The sequence below is a fragment of the Lolium perenne genome, chromosome 5 (assembly GCF_019359855.2).
Source record: "Lolium perenne isolate Kyuss_39 chromosome 5, Kyuss_2.0, whole genome shotgun sequence".
NCBI classification, from domain to species: domain Eukaryota; kingdom Viridiplantae; phylum Streptophyta; class Magnoliopsida; order Poales; family Poaceae; genus Lolium; species Lolium perenne.
The window spans coordinates 161,154,491-161,171,650 of record NC_067248.2 but is presented as its reverse complement, the minus strand read 5'-3'; the positions used below and the strand labels follow the sequence as shown (position 1 = coordinate 161,171,650).

The following is a 17,160-nucleotide window of genomic DNA, read 5'->3' as shown; positions in this document are numbered from 1 at the left end:
GGAAGTTTGAAGGATTGGGAATCCTAAACATGAAGTTGGTGAAAATTATTACGTTGATGCTCAAGTGAATCTGGAAGATCGACCAAGATGTTGACGGTCTATGGCAGACCTCATCAGAGCTAAATACCTGGGGGAGAATGATTTGTTCTCACCAAGGTGCCGATGAGGGGCTCACAATAAATAAATGGTATTTTAAATTGGGAGCTAGGCATCGGGTTCATGATGGAAGGGTTACTTTTGAGTTCTCTTAGCAAGACAATTTCCTACTAAAATTTAATTATTTCTTATTTGTTGTTAGGGAAAACAATAAGATCTAATATATTGTACGTATCATACTATCATTTATGTTAATTATCTTCTCTGAATGACGTGAAATACTAAGAGCGTACATGCCCCTAATGATTGATCTTTTCTAAACTTTAACCGCCACGTGAACCTGCTCCTCCGTAAACTATAGTAACATCTCGATCGATCATACTATCTATCCATTTTTTATATATGCAGAACAAATAAAAGAATATATGTCATTTCATCACCGCACTATCAACCAGCTTCCACTCTCTGAGTCATCCTCCATCGACTGACATAAAACCAGTCGCATACATCGAGCAAGAAGCCTGCATGAACTCAGAGCTTTGCCTCATAGTCCTTTCCAACCAGCCATGGCTCAGGTGCCACCGCAGAGTGATCAAGAGAGTGCCACCAAGAGTGCATCAGAAGACCATATCCTCCTACCCAAACAAAGCCAGCTCAAAGATTTCATGTCCACACTTCCAGTAAGAGAAGGGTGGTCACAGCCGCTGATCCAATACAAGAGGTACTGGTTCCGGCCTCAGATGCTAGAGAAGATCCTGCAAGTCCAGGACGTCTACAAACCCCGCACAGACGACATCGTCCTCGCCACGCAGCCCAAGTGCGGCACCACCTGGCTCAAGGCCCTCACCTTCACCATCACCAACCGCTCCCGCTACAGCTTCGCCAACCACCCGCTCCTCACCCGCCACCCTCAGGACGTCGTGCCGTTCATCGAGATCCGTGGCCTCAGCACGGATCATGCTGATATCGAGACGCTTCCTTCTCCGAGGCTTCTCGCGACGCACATGCCCATGTCGATGCTCCCACGGGACACGACGAGCTCGCGTGGCCGCCGAATCGTGTACCTGTGCCGGGACCCCAAAGACACCCTGGTCTCAAGGTTGCACTACGAGAACAGAGTTGTCAAGGGTTGCAACTTGTCGATGGAGAATGCTTTCAGCATGTTCTGCGAGGGGTTCTCGCCTTATGGCCCCTTCTGGGATCACTGCCTCGAGTACTGGAAGGAGAGCCTAGCAAGGCCTAACAACGTTCTTTTTCTGAAGTATGAAGAGATCATGTCAGATCCGGTGCAAGCTGTGCGGACGCTAGCGAACTTCCTTGGCGTCCCGTTGACCAAAGAGGAGGAGAGCTCCGGCGTTGCTGAAGAGGTGGCGAGGCTGTGCAGCTTTGAAACACTTACCGGCCTACAGGTTAACCAGGTAGGTGGAGTTGATCGAGGAAACAAAGTCTACCTAGACAACTCTGTGTTTTTTAGGGAAGGGAAAGTAGGAGACTGGACAAACCACATGAGCCAAGAGATGGCGGAAAAGTTAGACCGCATCGTCCAAGAGAAGCTCCAAGGATGCGGGCTTATGTTTTGATTCTTGAGCATTTCTTATGTTTTATGTCCTTCAGTCCTTGGTTCATTATGTATGTTGTTGCAAATGTTTGCGTGCATGTGGAAACTGGTTTGCTCCCTCTTTCTCTTACATTTGAAGCCACACGCCAAATCTGGTTTGATTTTGGCAGTAAAAATAAAGTACATATTCAAACTTTTCCAGCTTTGACTATATTCATATGGAAATAGATTCAGATTGTCCGGTGGCTATATTTATGATTGGATTTGTCTTGAAAAGTAATTTTATGATATGGTTTGTATTCTCAGTTAGTAGATTTAGTTGTTGCAAATGTACGTAACAATTTAGCATGGAAACCAACATATATATATATACAAAGATCACACACACACAAACCCTTAACTATGAGAGAAGTATGAGGGAATCGCATCATTAGTCATACAACTTGTCGAGGATGAGTGTTTTTGGTCACTGTATTTCCATGTATAAGCTCGGTGACACTATTGTATTCTCCCCTCCCGCTTCCTGCACCCCTCCCGCACCCCCTCTAAACCCTAACCGCCTCCCGCCGCCGCCGGGCAAAGACCGCGGGGCGTGGCGGCAGCGGCCATTCCTCGTGCCGCGCTGGGGACGACGACCGTGTCCCCTCCTTGACGCTGCGGCCGGTCGCGTGGATTGCTAGGCAGCGGCGGCCAGATTGATCTGCGCTACGGCCCTCCCGTCTCCCATTGGTTCCTCCCCCGCCGGTGGTGGCTGGTGGTGGCACGCCGGTGGTGGCTAGTAGTGGGCGGCGGCTCTGCGCCACTATCCCCTCCGCCTCTTGCCGGTGTGTGGAGGTGGTCTTGGGTTTCTCCCGCGACACGAGATCGCCCGGGGCAGCAGCCTTGGGTTCGACGGTGGAGGCAGTCCTCTTCTTCGCCGGAGATGGTCAGCCTGCGGATGGTGGTGGTGGGTCTTTCGATCTGTCACCGCGTCCCGGCGGCGAGGTGGAGAGGCGTGGAAGCCGGTGAAGGCTGATGTCGTCGGTGGAGGGCTGGCTTTCGGCTGCGGCGGTGCCCAGGGCGGGTACGGTGTCTCCGGACAACGCAATCTGCGCTTGGTGTCTCCGGCGGCAACTGTGGCCAGCCTGGGATGGTCGCTGGCATGGGGGCCCGACCTAAATAAAGGCGGCGGTCCTTGGGTCTCTCTTGGGCGAAGATGAAGACTTGAGGTTTGCTCTTCCCAATCTGGCAGGAGTGTTGAGTTCCGGGAGGCGCCGCCGGTGAATGTAACAGTGTTTTCTTTGCATGGAGTTTGCTGGATCGGTGTTATTCGGTCGTGCACACTCATGCTTTTATTCTGGCCGATTGGTTCTGGAGGGAGCGGTGGGAAGCTCTGGTCTATGTTGGCATCAAGAGACATTTTGGTCCATGATGCAGTCAGATGAAGGGAATAACATGAAGGCTGGAGCGGAGGACTTGCTAAGGGAGGTTCAAGTTTCCGCGTTGTTGAGGGACTTGCTTGGTGCCCCGAGCTCCGCAACAGTGGTATGGAAGTGGGGGCGGCAGCACAGGTGAAGTTCAGAGTCCTACCTTTCAGGGTGAAAATCCAAGGTCTGGCCTTAACTGGTTGTGCGTGGCAATGATCTTGTTGGAGGCATTGTATTGAGAGCGGGGACTACCTTCAGGGTGAAAACCTAAGATCTTTGGTCGGGTGACAACGGCGCTGGTGCACCGTTTTCTTCTTGGAGGCGTCGTTTTTGGAGATTATGTATTTCAGGTGTTGTCTTGGTGGTGGTTGTATTGCTGTTGCTAAGCCTAGGATGCTATAACGGGACTTTTGTTTCTTTAGTTTTTTTTTGTTGTTGTTGTGTGCATCCGTACTGCCATTAGGGTGTTGCGTTGTTGCAGAGGCGGTGTGTAATTGGCATTTTTTGATATTAATATATTCTTTTTATCGAAAAAGTATAAGCTCGGTGGTCATTTTCCCTTGTTTTGTGAGCGAACTGGTCACAATATATCATGACGTGGCACACTGACTAGGCTGTTGACCGGTTAGGGCAACCAATTATTCTGCAGGAAGAACCTCAAAAATCAAGACCATAGCTATTATGCTCGTGGTTGCATATAATCACTTATTCTCTGTCGAAAAATATAACCACTTATTACACCAAGTATATATTCAGCATCGTCTAACTTGCTGCACATGTAACTAGAGAGTGTACGACAAGAAACAAAAGGCTTTGAAAGAGAGAAAATTGAGCTGACTTAGTTTTCCAACCGGGCTTCAACCCCTTTTCATTGCGTAACAGAAATATACCAGGTTCAGTACAATAAAGAGATGATATGGGGTAGGAGACAAGAAGCGAGGTGGGGCAATTGAGTTGATTTAGTTGCATTAGCACAGGCGTGAGGTTCTAATGAATTTAGTAAATAAGAAAACTGAGGGATCCTCCCAAAAATCAATCAACATGAGCAGTAAAACCTGGTTTTCCTATTACATTATTTGACTGAATGGTTAATTTACTACAGCGGAGCTACTAAGCAAAACTCATTCATGCCCAACGCATATGCCTGCCCTGGATTGATCACTAACACAGTGAAGGTCAATACAGCATGCGGCTATGAATATACTAGAGCTATATACACTTTTAGTCCCACAACTTGTTAAGGCTGTGCAAATTAGTCCCACTTCTTGTAAAATGGGGTACTGAAGTCCCACAACTTGCATTGCCGTGCAAAACTGGTCCAAGTGATCTCAGAAGCAGACACGTGATGATGTTTATTTTGCAAAAATGCCCTAAACATTTTTTTCTGTCAGATGTGACTCTATTGATCATCTTATTCAACCACGAAAATAAAACCAGCGAAGAAGAATCGAACACAAGACCTCGTACGTTGGTCCCAGAGGTCGCAATCATAGCTCCACCACTGCGTCAGACAATAGTTTGTGATGGTACCAATGACTTTATGTTTATTATATACACTATTTTCCTGCCATCACTTCATGGAGTCAGCGGAGGGTGCTACCGAGTATTCTATACTACCTTCCCAGCGGGAACTGCTACACTACCGCCATATCACACCCTTAGGGCGACCAACTCGAACCATAAGGGCATCTCCACCGGCCAGATGGATTCATACACAGAGCGACCGTTTGCGATCGTACGATCAAAACATGCGCATACACCCAGATCTAGCGGCCCGACGCATAGTGACGGGGTTATTCGCTGACACGCAAACATGGTCAAAAGATGTGCCGCATTTGCGTCTGCCGGTCGGGCCGCGTGACCGCGTTGGTCGCATCCGGATCCGCTGGGCAGTGACAAAGGTAAGCAAAACAGCTTCTAACAAGCCAAAATGTTCTTAGGCTAGCTAACTGATCCGATTCGAACTAAGGCCACCACCTGCATAACAAATATACCGCATTTCGGTCTGTTTCGGTCCGAATGCGGCGTCCCAAGGACAAGGAAACAAACGCGGTCCATTTACGGGTAGCAGCGGCCACAACGACGGCATATGAATGTCTGTGTTCCCACACTTTTTAAACATTTTTAATGGCGTATTTTCGTAGATTTTGAATAAGGTACAAATAAATTCATATGTTGCATAAATCACATGCATTGAATTGAAAATCACAGAACATAATTTATTACACAAATGACATGCATTGAATTGAAAATCAAATAAAAAATTCAGCTAGCAGCTCTAGACATGGAGTGATGGACACGACAAGCTATCCAGGAGCTAGCCTTCACATAAATTCGTGAATGGAGTCATGCGTCGAAGTGTATTACGTCCTTAATATTTAAGTAGAGGAACGGGACTTACAATACCGTGAAGACTTGAGTGTTGCAGTGGCGCTTGTTCTCTTTTCTAAGGAAAGGTTGCAGTATCGATCCTCCTCTAGCGTTTAATTTTTCAAATCTCAATCTCCCCTGACAGGTGGGACCCGCTCGGGGGCTAAGGAAAATGTACGAGAGATATGCAGGGGCATTTTGCAAAATAAACATCGCCACATGTCTGCTTCTGAGATCAGTTGGACCAGTTTTGCACGTCAAAGCAAGTTGTGGGACTTCGGTACCCCAGTTTACAAGAAGTGGGACTAATTTGCACATCCTTAACAAGTTGTGGGACTAGAAGTGTATATAGCTCAATATACTAATAGTGTCTCAACATGGTCGGGTCTTTGGGCGCACAACCCGTGCGACGAAACTATGCCCCAAATTTCTATAGGTAATGGTGAATAATTTCTCGTAAGCTTCTATAGGGCCCTAACTTTAGAACACCAGGCTGAGTTCGGCCAATTTATCCTTGAGAACTTTGGAAACGAAAGTTGACATAGCCTACCTTGCTATCTTCTTTTTTATTTGGTACTAGTAGGTGGGTAATTTTCACCTACTCTTGGGTTTCATCGCATCAAAAACGTTCCGAAATAATATGTTCCATGATAATTGACTGTGACCGATCCACCTGAATAGCATCATTGATTGTGTAATAACAGCTTATCACATACTCCTTATGTTCTCTATTATAAGGTGTACTAGTAATCCAAAAAAGTCTACGCTAACTTGGACCAAATGTTTGAAAAAACTATCAAAGTCTACAATGCTAAAAAATTAAATTATGGCACCAATTTGGTGTTATGGAGATTGATAGTTTCTTTAGGAACTCATTCGAAGTTAGCATAGTTTGAATTTTTAGAAAACTAAATCACCATATAAGAAGGAATGAATGGAGTACCTATTTAGCACTAGAGTATGGAAACAATGTATGCAAAATATATATTCTGCCAACCAACATTACTCCTAGACAAGGTATCAACAAGTGTAGTGTTATCCATCCAAAGGTCTTGGAAGGGGAGGGAAGGGAAGAGGTGAGGCCTTGGTGGGGTGGCTGCTCGTGAGAGGGAGGTATTTGAAGACAAGAAAAGAAAGGGGGCTGCTGCCATGAGAAAGCGGATGCCGTGAAGAGGGGAAGGGCATGATGATGCGGTGGTGGAGGAAGAGGGCAGGCGTGACCACGTGAGGGCCTTATCCATCCCAAGGTTTTCTTTTATTTAACATGTTTTCGGAATAGCATAAGTAACCATAGCCCTTGAAATTGATAAGGCCAAGAAAGATGCATCTGAAGTCCGAATTCGGAGTATGAGTAGTCCATTTTGATCATCTCGACGATCCCAACACAACCACCGACTCGGATTTATAATAAAATGAACCAGTTAAAGGTGGATAGAGGGATCCCAAAAGCATGATTTATGGGAAAACGATGATAGAAAAACGGGGATGTTACACTAAATGTCCATTACTTAAGCCATAGCATAAGCAAAGACCTCACTTATTCATAAGGTTAGAGCTTGGATATCATTTAGATCCCTCACGCACCCTCGGACCCTCTATATATGACCAAAGCATAGATCTCATACAGATCCCACATGCATTGTATTTGGAGAGTTACATACACGAGACACACATAATAGATATGATCTATAAGGGGCATAACTTGCACAAATAATACACAAATGGTTCTAAGGGAACACATAAGGTTTACTAGTATCATATGTACGCATCATGAGGAGTCGGTTGGACCTGCCTCTAAGCCAAATTATATTTTTGAGAACTCACACGCCTTTATTCAAATAGAGTTGATGATTACATGCATGTTTAGACCTATTGGTGGCTCTAATAACCACACATGTCATCCCGCTCGCAGAGACGATGCCTCGCCAGGCGATGAGGTTATACATTTGATTCCTTCCTCTCATGCTTGAAGCACGTACCGCCTCTTCGGTGATTTATGTTCTTTATTTTAGACAAAATGATCCCTAAAACACCGAGGTTCTCCCCATGCAGACCAGGACGACCTCTAGGAAGTCCGAAGCCACAGAGATGTATCCTAGTAGAAGATCATCAACGATGTCCAAGGCCTCCCTACAGGCAAGAGCTTCACGGGATCCCGGATGATTTATGCCATCAAAACCATCGCCGACGCTCCCAAGATAACTCATGTATCCGATCGACAACCAACGCCCACATCTCCCTTCGTTGTCAGTTTAGCAACATCCGCATCCACATTAATATTGGTGCAATCTGAAGGAGGAGGTATCCACTTCCCCAGATGAACAACTACCGATTTCTTTTCCTTCTACTTCACTCAACCTAGTTCGCTGCTGACAGTCAGATCGGACAGAAAATGACTTACAGGTTACATGTAATTGCACATTTTACCAAATGATAGTTCGACCATGTGGCAAATGGGCAGCCCGACAGGCTTTCACACAACATGGACACTACAGTCTACATATTTGGACCATGATGGATTAGAATAAATATAGTTATACTAAAATTTTAACTTTTTTGTGACTTCATTCTATCATACTACAGTCTGAACAACTATAATTTTGATCTATTAGTTGCCCTAGTTAACAATATATAATGTCGTTAATATAGTTGTACCACTGTAATATATATATCGTTCAAATATATGTGGTGTCATAAATATAAATCATATTTTGCAAAAAAAAGTTGTCCATTATTTTTTATTGAGAATTGGATAAGTTATATGGTGTATATGTGTATATGCACGTATGTTCATGTCTATTTTATATCCTTAATATCATCATACATGTCTCTAAAGCATACGCTCCAATACATATCTTAATGGTTGTTCCTAGTGTATGATTAGGTAAGCATGTTTATATAAATTTTGAGAGTATAACTGAACCCCAGCAAGTGGGTATTGTACGTTGGATTCGGTAGTATAGCATGTTTTCTACTTGGTATTAAAATTGTACCAGTCGTAGTAATATATTGCTTGTCTATAATGTCTGTCTAGAATATATTTGTATCGCTTGGTGTATTCAATAACTCATAACAATTTTTCACGCAAAGTCATGCGCAAAAGCTAATATGGAATTTTAATTTATATTTGAGTACAACATGTTGAACGTCCACATGAGAGGGACTAGCTATCTAAATAAAATTTGATGTCCCTCATCGGGTTGATTTATTCCTACGTGGTTGATATTGGTCCATTGTGTGGACTTCCTCCTACAAACTAAGAAATTTTTAATAATTTCTTGCATGTAATGGACAAAGTTCAATGTTCAAACATTAATAACACGCATGGCTAAGATTAGTGAAACCATATGGGAATCACGGATAGCTAAGAATTTTTTAATAATTACTGTCTTTGGTGAATGATTTCAGACAGCGTGGAATCTCAGTAGTTAATGCATGTGTTTGTCATTTCAGAAAGTGTGGAATTTCAGTAGTTGGTGCATGTTTATTTATGAATACATATATTTTTAGTACCTCTAATTATTGTTTTGACGGTTGTGGCACGACCGTACACCTTAGTCGTTAGTTTTCTAGCTCCTTCAGTGTTTATATTCGCATATACCTATACACTGAAATACGTCTAGATACATGCGAATCTAGATAAATTTAAGACAACTAATTTAGGATATGGGAGTAGTTAAGATACACACTTATGTGTCTTCAGGGTGAAAATCTAAGATCTTTTTATCGGGCGACGACGGTGCTTGTGCACTGTTACTTTTTTGGAGGCGTCGTTTTTGGAGAGTCTGGAATTCAGGTGTTGTCTTGGTGGTGGATGTACTGTTGTGGCTAGGGCTGGAATACCGTAGCGGGACTTTTCTTTTTTATGTAATTCTTTTTTTTTTGGTTGTGTGCATCCGTAATGCCATTAGGGTATTCCGTTGTTGTAGAGGCTGGATGTATTTGTTATCTACTTGATATTAATATATACTCCTTATCGAAAAAAAATAATAAGAGATGAAATGTGCATGTTTATGCATGTGTACATAGTTGGGACTTGAGAATTCGTCGATGAAAGCCCTCGGCATTGTCGGTGCTAAAGCGAATGATGGAACGATTGTCAGCGCAACATTTTATTTTCTGTTACAAAGCACGTGCATTTTTTCTTAGAAACTCAATCATATAATGGGAAAACTTGAAGATAGATGAAAGTTTACGCTGCAACGCGCAGGCATTTTCCTATCCTTCTAAATAAAATTGAGACACTTGTTTTTAGACGGAAGGAGTATGACAGTTCTTGTAAACATCTCCAGCTGAATGGGACGCACCAAGATCGAGTCTGGCTGCTTAGACAAATTAAAATATTTTTAACCCTACAGACGGCAAGTCAACTTCACACAATTCCGTAGCATGGACACCATTGAAAAGTCACGCAAACATAAGGAGAGAAATTAAAGTTGAAATTCAGCGGCGTATTGCTTCGGCATATATTTGATCAAGGAATCACGATGACATCAGGCATCTCCAATCTCCAGCGGCGCGACGCATTTCAGCGTTCGAAAATGTTCGCGCGCGTTCGTTTGCGTCGGCTAAAATGGTCGAAATCGACCGCCGTTCGTTTGCGTCAGGGTGGCTCCAGGCACGACGCATTTTTTGCTCGAATCATTTTTTTTATAACATGAAAATATAATTTACATAGTTTAACACATGAAAATAAATCCTAAAGCCTGCGCCTACTGATTCTCCTCGTCGATGTCGACCACAATGAGCTCCGGTACTGTCCACGGCCAGTTGGGAACCGGCGGAACGTACGCCGGGCGCGCTGGCGGTGCTGGAGGTGAAGGCGCCTAGGGCTGTGGCTGTGGTGGAGGTGGAGGCGCCCAGGGTTGTGCCGGCGGTGGAGGAGCCCAGGGGTTGTACGGCGGCGGTTGTGGCGTGGCCGAGTCCTGGAGCGCTAGTCGTAGGGCTTCATCCTCCGACAGGCCCGGTGCCATGAAGCCGGTGGCGTACCGGGGCAGCAGCGGCTGCACAGGTCGGTCGTTCTCGGAGACAAGGACGCCGAGCTTCACCGTCTCGTCGACCGCCATGGCCAGCTGCCAATCTTGGAACACGACCGCGACGTAGTCGTCGCTGTCGTCCTTGACCTCCTCGTTGTGGTACGCCAATGCTTCGATGTAGTCGTCATCATCGTCGTAGTCATCGTCATACTGCGCAGGCGTCGGACCCTGGTGCGCACGCGTCGGCGCCTGCTGTCTTCAAGGACGAGGCGGCGGTGGACGGTCGAAGGGAAAGTCCGCCCATGAAGCCTGCCCTCCTCCTCTGATCCCTCTCGGACAGGAGATACGTGCGCCAGCTATCGGAGTCGATGGCGTACGCCGGATCGGCAAGGAGGTCCGGCGGCAGGTACTGCCTCCTTCGCCGGATCTCGGCGCTCCTTTCTGGCTCGCGCACAGGCACCGGAGGGACGGGCAACCGGCGCTAGCTGAGCCGCCAGCCGCCAGGCATGTGCACGTCCCTCCAGTCGTCACACGGCGTCCAGTGCACGTGCATCAGCCTCCCCACGTTGACGGGCAGCGCCACCCTGGCCGACCGCTCCTCCTTCTTCATGCCGCTGGCGGACGCCTCGAAGTCTTTCTTCTTCCCCATGGTGCTGCGGCGGTGGTGGTGCGAGTGGATGTGTGGGTGATGGAGGAACGGTGCCAGTGGAATTTTAAGGCCGGCCGCGCGCGGGAAACGATGCCATTGAAGGCGGCGCAGAAGCCCAGCCGCCGCCCGCCAGTGCGCGCGCAGAAGTGGCAAGCGCGACATTGATGACGAAGGCTACGGCGCAGACGCGGAAGCGATGGCCGCGGAAGCGATGCCCTAGATACAGGCTCGCTGGCAGGCGGGCTTGATGGAAACGCGAGCGGACACTTTGCGCGTCCGTGCATCGTCCACCGCGACGCATTCCAGTCGCAAATATGCGCCGGGTTTGTGTCGCAGCGGACGGCTCGGTCACGATACATCGCACCGCTGAAGGTGGTGGCAGACGCATTTTTCGGCCCGGCGCCCTCGAAACAAATTAAGACGGATAGAAAAAAGAGCACGACAAGCAAGCGACAGGGTAGCTGTTACAGCTAGAACCAAGTAGAAAAATTCAGCAAAGTTCGTTCCAGAGAATGACCCAGAACTAGTTGTTAGGAACTCCATGCTTACGAACAACCATCAGGACAAAGGTGTCATGTTCAAATTTCCCCTTTTTGTCGATGTATTTGTATCATAGTTGATCAGATAAATGAACTTCTGGCATGTTCCGTTTGTCCATTGCTCAGCAAGAATGTGTTGCTGAAATCTGCCAGATTCATTGTCCTCAGCAGTCAGCACTACGCCTCTGGTCCTAACCAACACCGGACATGTTAAATTCATGTATGACCATCAATTAAGCTGAACATCTTTGAGAAATCAAATCACGATGGAAGGGGATCAGCTGAGCATGTCAACCGACGACCACCACCGCATTGACATTGACACGGACACCGCCGCGGAGACGAAATCTGATGCCGTCGTCGGCGTTGAAGCCGAGCGGAAGTGGCTGCGTAAGCTCACGTCGGCGACGGTGAACAAGGCCGTGATGCGAGACCTCATCGCGCGGACGCCTATGCTGTGGTACCTCGGCGAGCGCTCAGGCACCATCCTCCGGTCGCGCCCCGGCCGTTCCGGCCGCGTCGAGGCGCTCCACGCGGTGCGCGCCGTGGCCATCGGCCCGTTCCACCGCGGCGACCCCGGCCTGGCTTTCTCCGACGATGCCAAGCTCCCCTTCATGCGGTATCTACAGGACCAGTGCGCGCTCGACGTCGACCGCTACGTCGCGGCGCTGTCGGCGGAGCGCGACCGCCTCCGCGACGAGTTCGCCGACGACGACGTGGAGGCCGACAGGGCGCTGCTGGACGACGAAGAGAGATTCCTCCAGATGCTGCTCCTGGACAGCTGCTTCGTCCTCGTCGTCAGCATGATGCTCAGCAAGGCCGGCGTCGGCGAGGACGCCGACAGCGCGGCGCGGGCGGCGTCCATCAACCGGGAGTACTTCATCCTGCACATGGCCGTGGCGCAGCACGCCGAGCAAATCAAGCTCGACATGCTCGTGCTCGAGAACCAGGTGCCCTTCGCCGCCGTCAAGCTGCTCGTCGCCTCCTGCAGCAGGCTCAAGCTCCGGCACTGCGTCGAGCAGGTCGTGCTCGGGTGCTTCGACGACCTCAGCCCGAAGCGGGCGCGCCAACCCTGCCACGCCGCGGGCGCCGAGTTCCACCACGTCCTGCACCTCTTCCACTGGTCCCGCGTGCCGAAGACCAAGTACGCCATCCTCTCGACGCCGCTCAAGCTCCTCAAGATCAAGAAGCAGTCGGAGCGGCTCTTCCCCTGCTCCGTCGAGCTGCGCCACTCGGCGGTGTGGTTCCGGCAGTCGTCCGATGCGTCCGACGCGTCGTCATCGACCTGCCAGAGCCACCTCGACATGTCCTTCTGGAGCCGGACGGCCAGCCCCGTGGCGGTGATGAGCATCCCGTGCTTCCCCGTCCACGAGTACAGCGCCGTCGTGCTCCACAACATGCTCGCCTTCGAGATGCACTTCCACTGGGCGCACGGCGCCTGCGTCACCACGCACGTCGCGCGGATGGAGGGCCTCGTGCGGTGCACGAGCGACGCCTCGTTCCTCCGCCGCCGGGGCGTCCTCGCATCCTCGCGGTTCACCGACGCGGAGCTCGTCTGCTTCTTCCGGGAGCTCGGGGCGCACACCGTCGGCGCCAGGCTGCCGGACGAGTTCGGCGACATGCTCGACGCCGTCGCCTGCCACCGCAGCCGCCGGATCAGCTGGTGGTGCGGCGGCTTCGTGCTGCACTTCTTCCCCTCGCCCTGGGTGGCCGTCTCCCTCTTCGCCGCGGCCGCCATATTCGTCCTGCCGTCCCTCCTGCAGACGGTGTACACCATGCTCGGCTACTTCAAAACCACTTCTAGTTGAGAGTGTCCTCACATGGAAAACTCCTCACATGTCCATTGTTAGTTCCCACTTCCCACACAGTACTGATCAGCTTGTTGATTCCGAATACTCCAATGTGAATCTCTTTCTTTTCTGAGTTTTATCTGGAGAGTTTTGGTTGTTCACAACTTTTTCGTGTATCTCTGGAACATGGCTCTGTGGATGCTGTCGGGCTTAATGCAACCTCTAATCTACGTTGTGTAAGTTTTTTAGTTGCCAATAATTTCTACTCCGCATCAGTTGGAAGCAAAATCCCTGGTGATTGGTTGTCCACAATTTGTGCGTGCAGAATGTTGTGGGCAACCAAATCGTGTTTGAGCAAAGGCACAGCTTTTTCGTTACATGTAGCGTGCGGAATACCTATCACCTTCTGAACTTCTTAGTGAGCTTACCCAGTTCATCGAAGATGCCCACAAAGTATTTGACGAAATAGGGAATAACAGGACAACAACCATAAATCACATAATCAGTAAGGCTAGAATACGGATATTACTTCTAGCAGTGGAGTTGCACCACGAGGGCACGAGCGGCATGCAACATAAGTTTATCAATCGAGGGGTTACATAAATACCACCTCGCAAAATATACAAATGTGCCATCGGTGCATCATGGATGCGGTGTTCATCATCATCAGCAAAACACCAAGACAACAATCATCCAATGCCCCCAGTCCTCACATGTAACAAGCATCCAATGCCCCCAGTCCTCACATGTAATACTTGGTCAGGAAGACGTTGAACCAGTCCATCCTAGCATCAGGGGTCATCGCCAAATACTTGGTCGCATGTGCCTTGTGATCCATGAGGTGGCTCAGAGCACGGTGGACCGCGTGCAGAAGTGAGCGGAGCGGCTGGAACATGGACGGTGTAGATCCTCTTCATCTGAGCATAGTTCTCTATGGACCTGTTGAGGAGCTCCGCGTCCCTAGAGTGATTCTGCGATGACGATGTTACTTAGTTCTTCCTCATGTGCAAGCTAACAACATGCATCATATTTGAATAACTGAATAAGGTGCAACAGAAGTTGCAATGCGCTACCTTGGTGTACGCAAAGTATGTGTCGTCATCCATCATGATAACTAATGTCTTCTCGACCCAACGCACCTCCTCCATCTTCTTGAGCTTGCATACACGAACCCACTTTGCTCTCCAGTACCTCAAATGGTTGTAGACCTGAGGGACACAAACCTCACGGCCAGCACACTTCATAATAGCCGCAAATACCACTTTCAGGTCCTGGTGCCTGAACAAAGGCACTCCAGCCTTCTCCTCCGTGACAAACTCACACACCTTGTTCAGCACGAAGGTGGATGGAGCAGCATGCCATATCATGTTGGGCCTCTTCCTGATAGGGTGGAACTTATTAGGCATCGGGATATACCGTATTGGCACAACATGTAGCATAGACTTGGGCGACTGATCAACGGGGCTCGCGTCCTATACATACAGTGAAAGTATCCAAGTGCAAGAACAATGGTAAGCAAGTTAGATCTTTCACACATCCGAGATGGCATGAAAAGGTAAAGCAACAATGGGAAGCAAGCAAGCATGGTAACAATCTTGTATGCCTGCTGCCATCTATAAGTGCATAGCTGGTATAAGGAGTAGTTGTACACATCGTAGAACCAGTCCTCATACCAACTATTGCACTTATATGTGGACAACTCGGCTTAGAAGAACGCATAGACATGTGTTCGACGAAATGACGGGCATCTAAAGCTTTACAGATCGAAGCAAGAACTAAGCAGATCAACTCTACGGGTACAGATCGAAGCAAGAACTCATGTGCAAATCTACTCTACTCTTAAAAATCGTGGCAAGTGATGACCCACAAGTATAGGGGATCGCAACAGTCTTCGAGGGAAGTAAAACCCAATTTATTGATTCGACACAAGGGGAGACAAAGAACACTTGGAAGCCTTAACAACGGAGTTGTCAATTCAGTTGCACCTGGAAACAGACTTGCTCGCAAGAGTTTATCGATAGTAACAGCTTTATAGCGATAGCGATAGTGAAATAACAAAGAAGAGTAACGTAGACAGCAGTAGTGATTATAGTAAACAGCAGGATTAAAATACTGTAGGCACGGGGACGGATGACGGGCGTTGCATGGATGAGAGAAACTCATGTAACAATCATAGCAGGGCATTTGCAGATAATAATAAAACGGTGTCCAAGTACAAAGCAATCAATAGGCATGTGTTCCATATATAGTCGTGCGTGCTCGCAATGAGAAACTTGCACAACATCTTTTGTCCTACCAGCCGGTGGCAGCCGGGCCTCAAGGGAAACTACTGGATATTAAGGTACTCCTTTTAATAGAGTACCGGAGCAAAGCATTAACACTCCGTGAACACATGTGATCCTCACATCGCTACCATTCCCTCCGGTTGTCCCGATTTCTGTCACTTCGGGGCCATCGGTTCCGGACAGCGACATGTGTATACAACTTATAGATAAGACCATAAACAATGATTATCTTCATGAAACAATAACATGTTCAGATCTGAGATCATGGCACTCGGGCCCTAGTGACAAGCATTAAGCATAACAAGTTGCAACAATATCATCAAAGTACCAATAACGGACACTAGGCACTATGCCCTAACAATCTTATGCTATTACATGACCAATCTCATCCAATCCCTACCATCCCCTTCGGCCTACAGCGGGGGAATTACTCACACATGGATGGGGGAAACATTGCTGGTTGATGGAGAGGCATTGGCGGTGATGGCGGTGATGATCTCCTCCAATTCCCCGTCCCGGCGGAGTGCCAGAACGGAGACTTCCCGGCTCCCGCGACGGAGTTTCGCGATGTGGCGGCGTTCGGAGGGTTTCGGCGACTTCGACTTCTCTTCCGGTGTTTTTAGGTCGAGGCGAATACGTAGTCCGAAAGAGGGCGTCGGAGGCCGGCCGAGGGGGCCACACCACAGGGCCGCGCGGCCCCCCCCTGGGCCGCGCCGCCCCATGGTGTGGGGCCCTCGGGCCTCCACTTCAATTGCCCTTCTTGCTCCGTTAGTTTCCTGGGAAAATAGGGCCTTCGCATAAATTCCGAGGTTTTTCCCGAAAGTTGGATTTCTGCACAAAAACGGGACACCAGAGCAGTTCTGCTGAAAACAGCGTTAGTCCGTGTTAGTTGCATCCAAAATACACAAATTAGAGGCAAAACAATAGCAAAAGTGTTCGGGAAAGTAGATACGTTTTGGACGTATCAACTCCCCCCAAGCTTAGCTTATTGCTTGTCCTCAAGCAATTCAGTTAACAACTGAGCGATAAAAGAACTTTCACGAACACATTTGCTCATATGATGTATATATTCTCATGCTATGGCTAATACTTAAGCAGTTCATAATGAGATACATGCAAATAAGATCATCTGACAGCTATGTCAATCATGGAGAAGCACCAACAATTAATAATAAGCATCATGAATCATGTATATAAGCAAGAATTGTAATGTTCATAAGAGAGCATGATAAAGTGGTATCTCGCTTGCCTGTATTTGGTTGGCAAAACATAAATGCCCGGGCACCTCTGGAGTTCATAGAAAGACTAGAAGTAGTGATTGTCAAAAGATAAATGCATCAAAGTTATACCACAATTAATCATATTTTGAGACAAGCATATTATACTAAGAATGACAGTTGTGCTCTCAAGATAGTGCTCAAAGAAATAATGGAGACACAACATAAAAGTAAAAGATTGACCCTTCGCAGAGGGAAGCAGGGATTAACATGC

At 48.0% G+C, this 17,160-nt stretch overlaps 2 protein-coding genes across 2 annotated transcripts; both read left to right on the top strand.

Annotated features, from left to right (window-relative positions):
• Positions 1 to 594: 594 nt before the first annotated feature.
• LOC127304899 (cytosolic sulfotransferase 18) lies at positions 595 to 1,853 on the top strand. Its single transcript, XM_051335456.2, has one exon. It carries the CDS (start codon positions 663 to 665, stop codon positions 1,674 to 1,676), a length of 1,014 nt encoding a protein of 337 aa, XP_051191416.1. The 5' UTR covers positions 595 to 662; the 3' UTR covers positions 1,677 to 1,853.
• Positions 1,854 to 11,661: 9,808 nt separating this feature from the next.
• On the top strand, positions 11,662 to 13,624 carry LOC127300410 (uncharacterized). Its single transcript, XM_051330518.2, has one exon. It carries the CDS (start codon positions 11,861 to 11,863, stop codon positions 13,400 to 13,402), a length of 1,542 nt encoding a protein of 513 aa, XP_051186478.1. The 5' UTR covers positions 11,662 to 11,860; the 3' UTR covers positions 13,403 to 13,624.
• Positions 13,625 to 17,160: the final 3,536 nt, after the last annotated feature.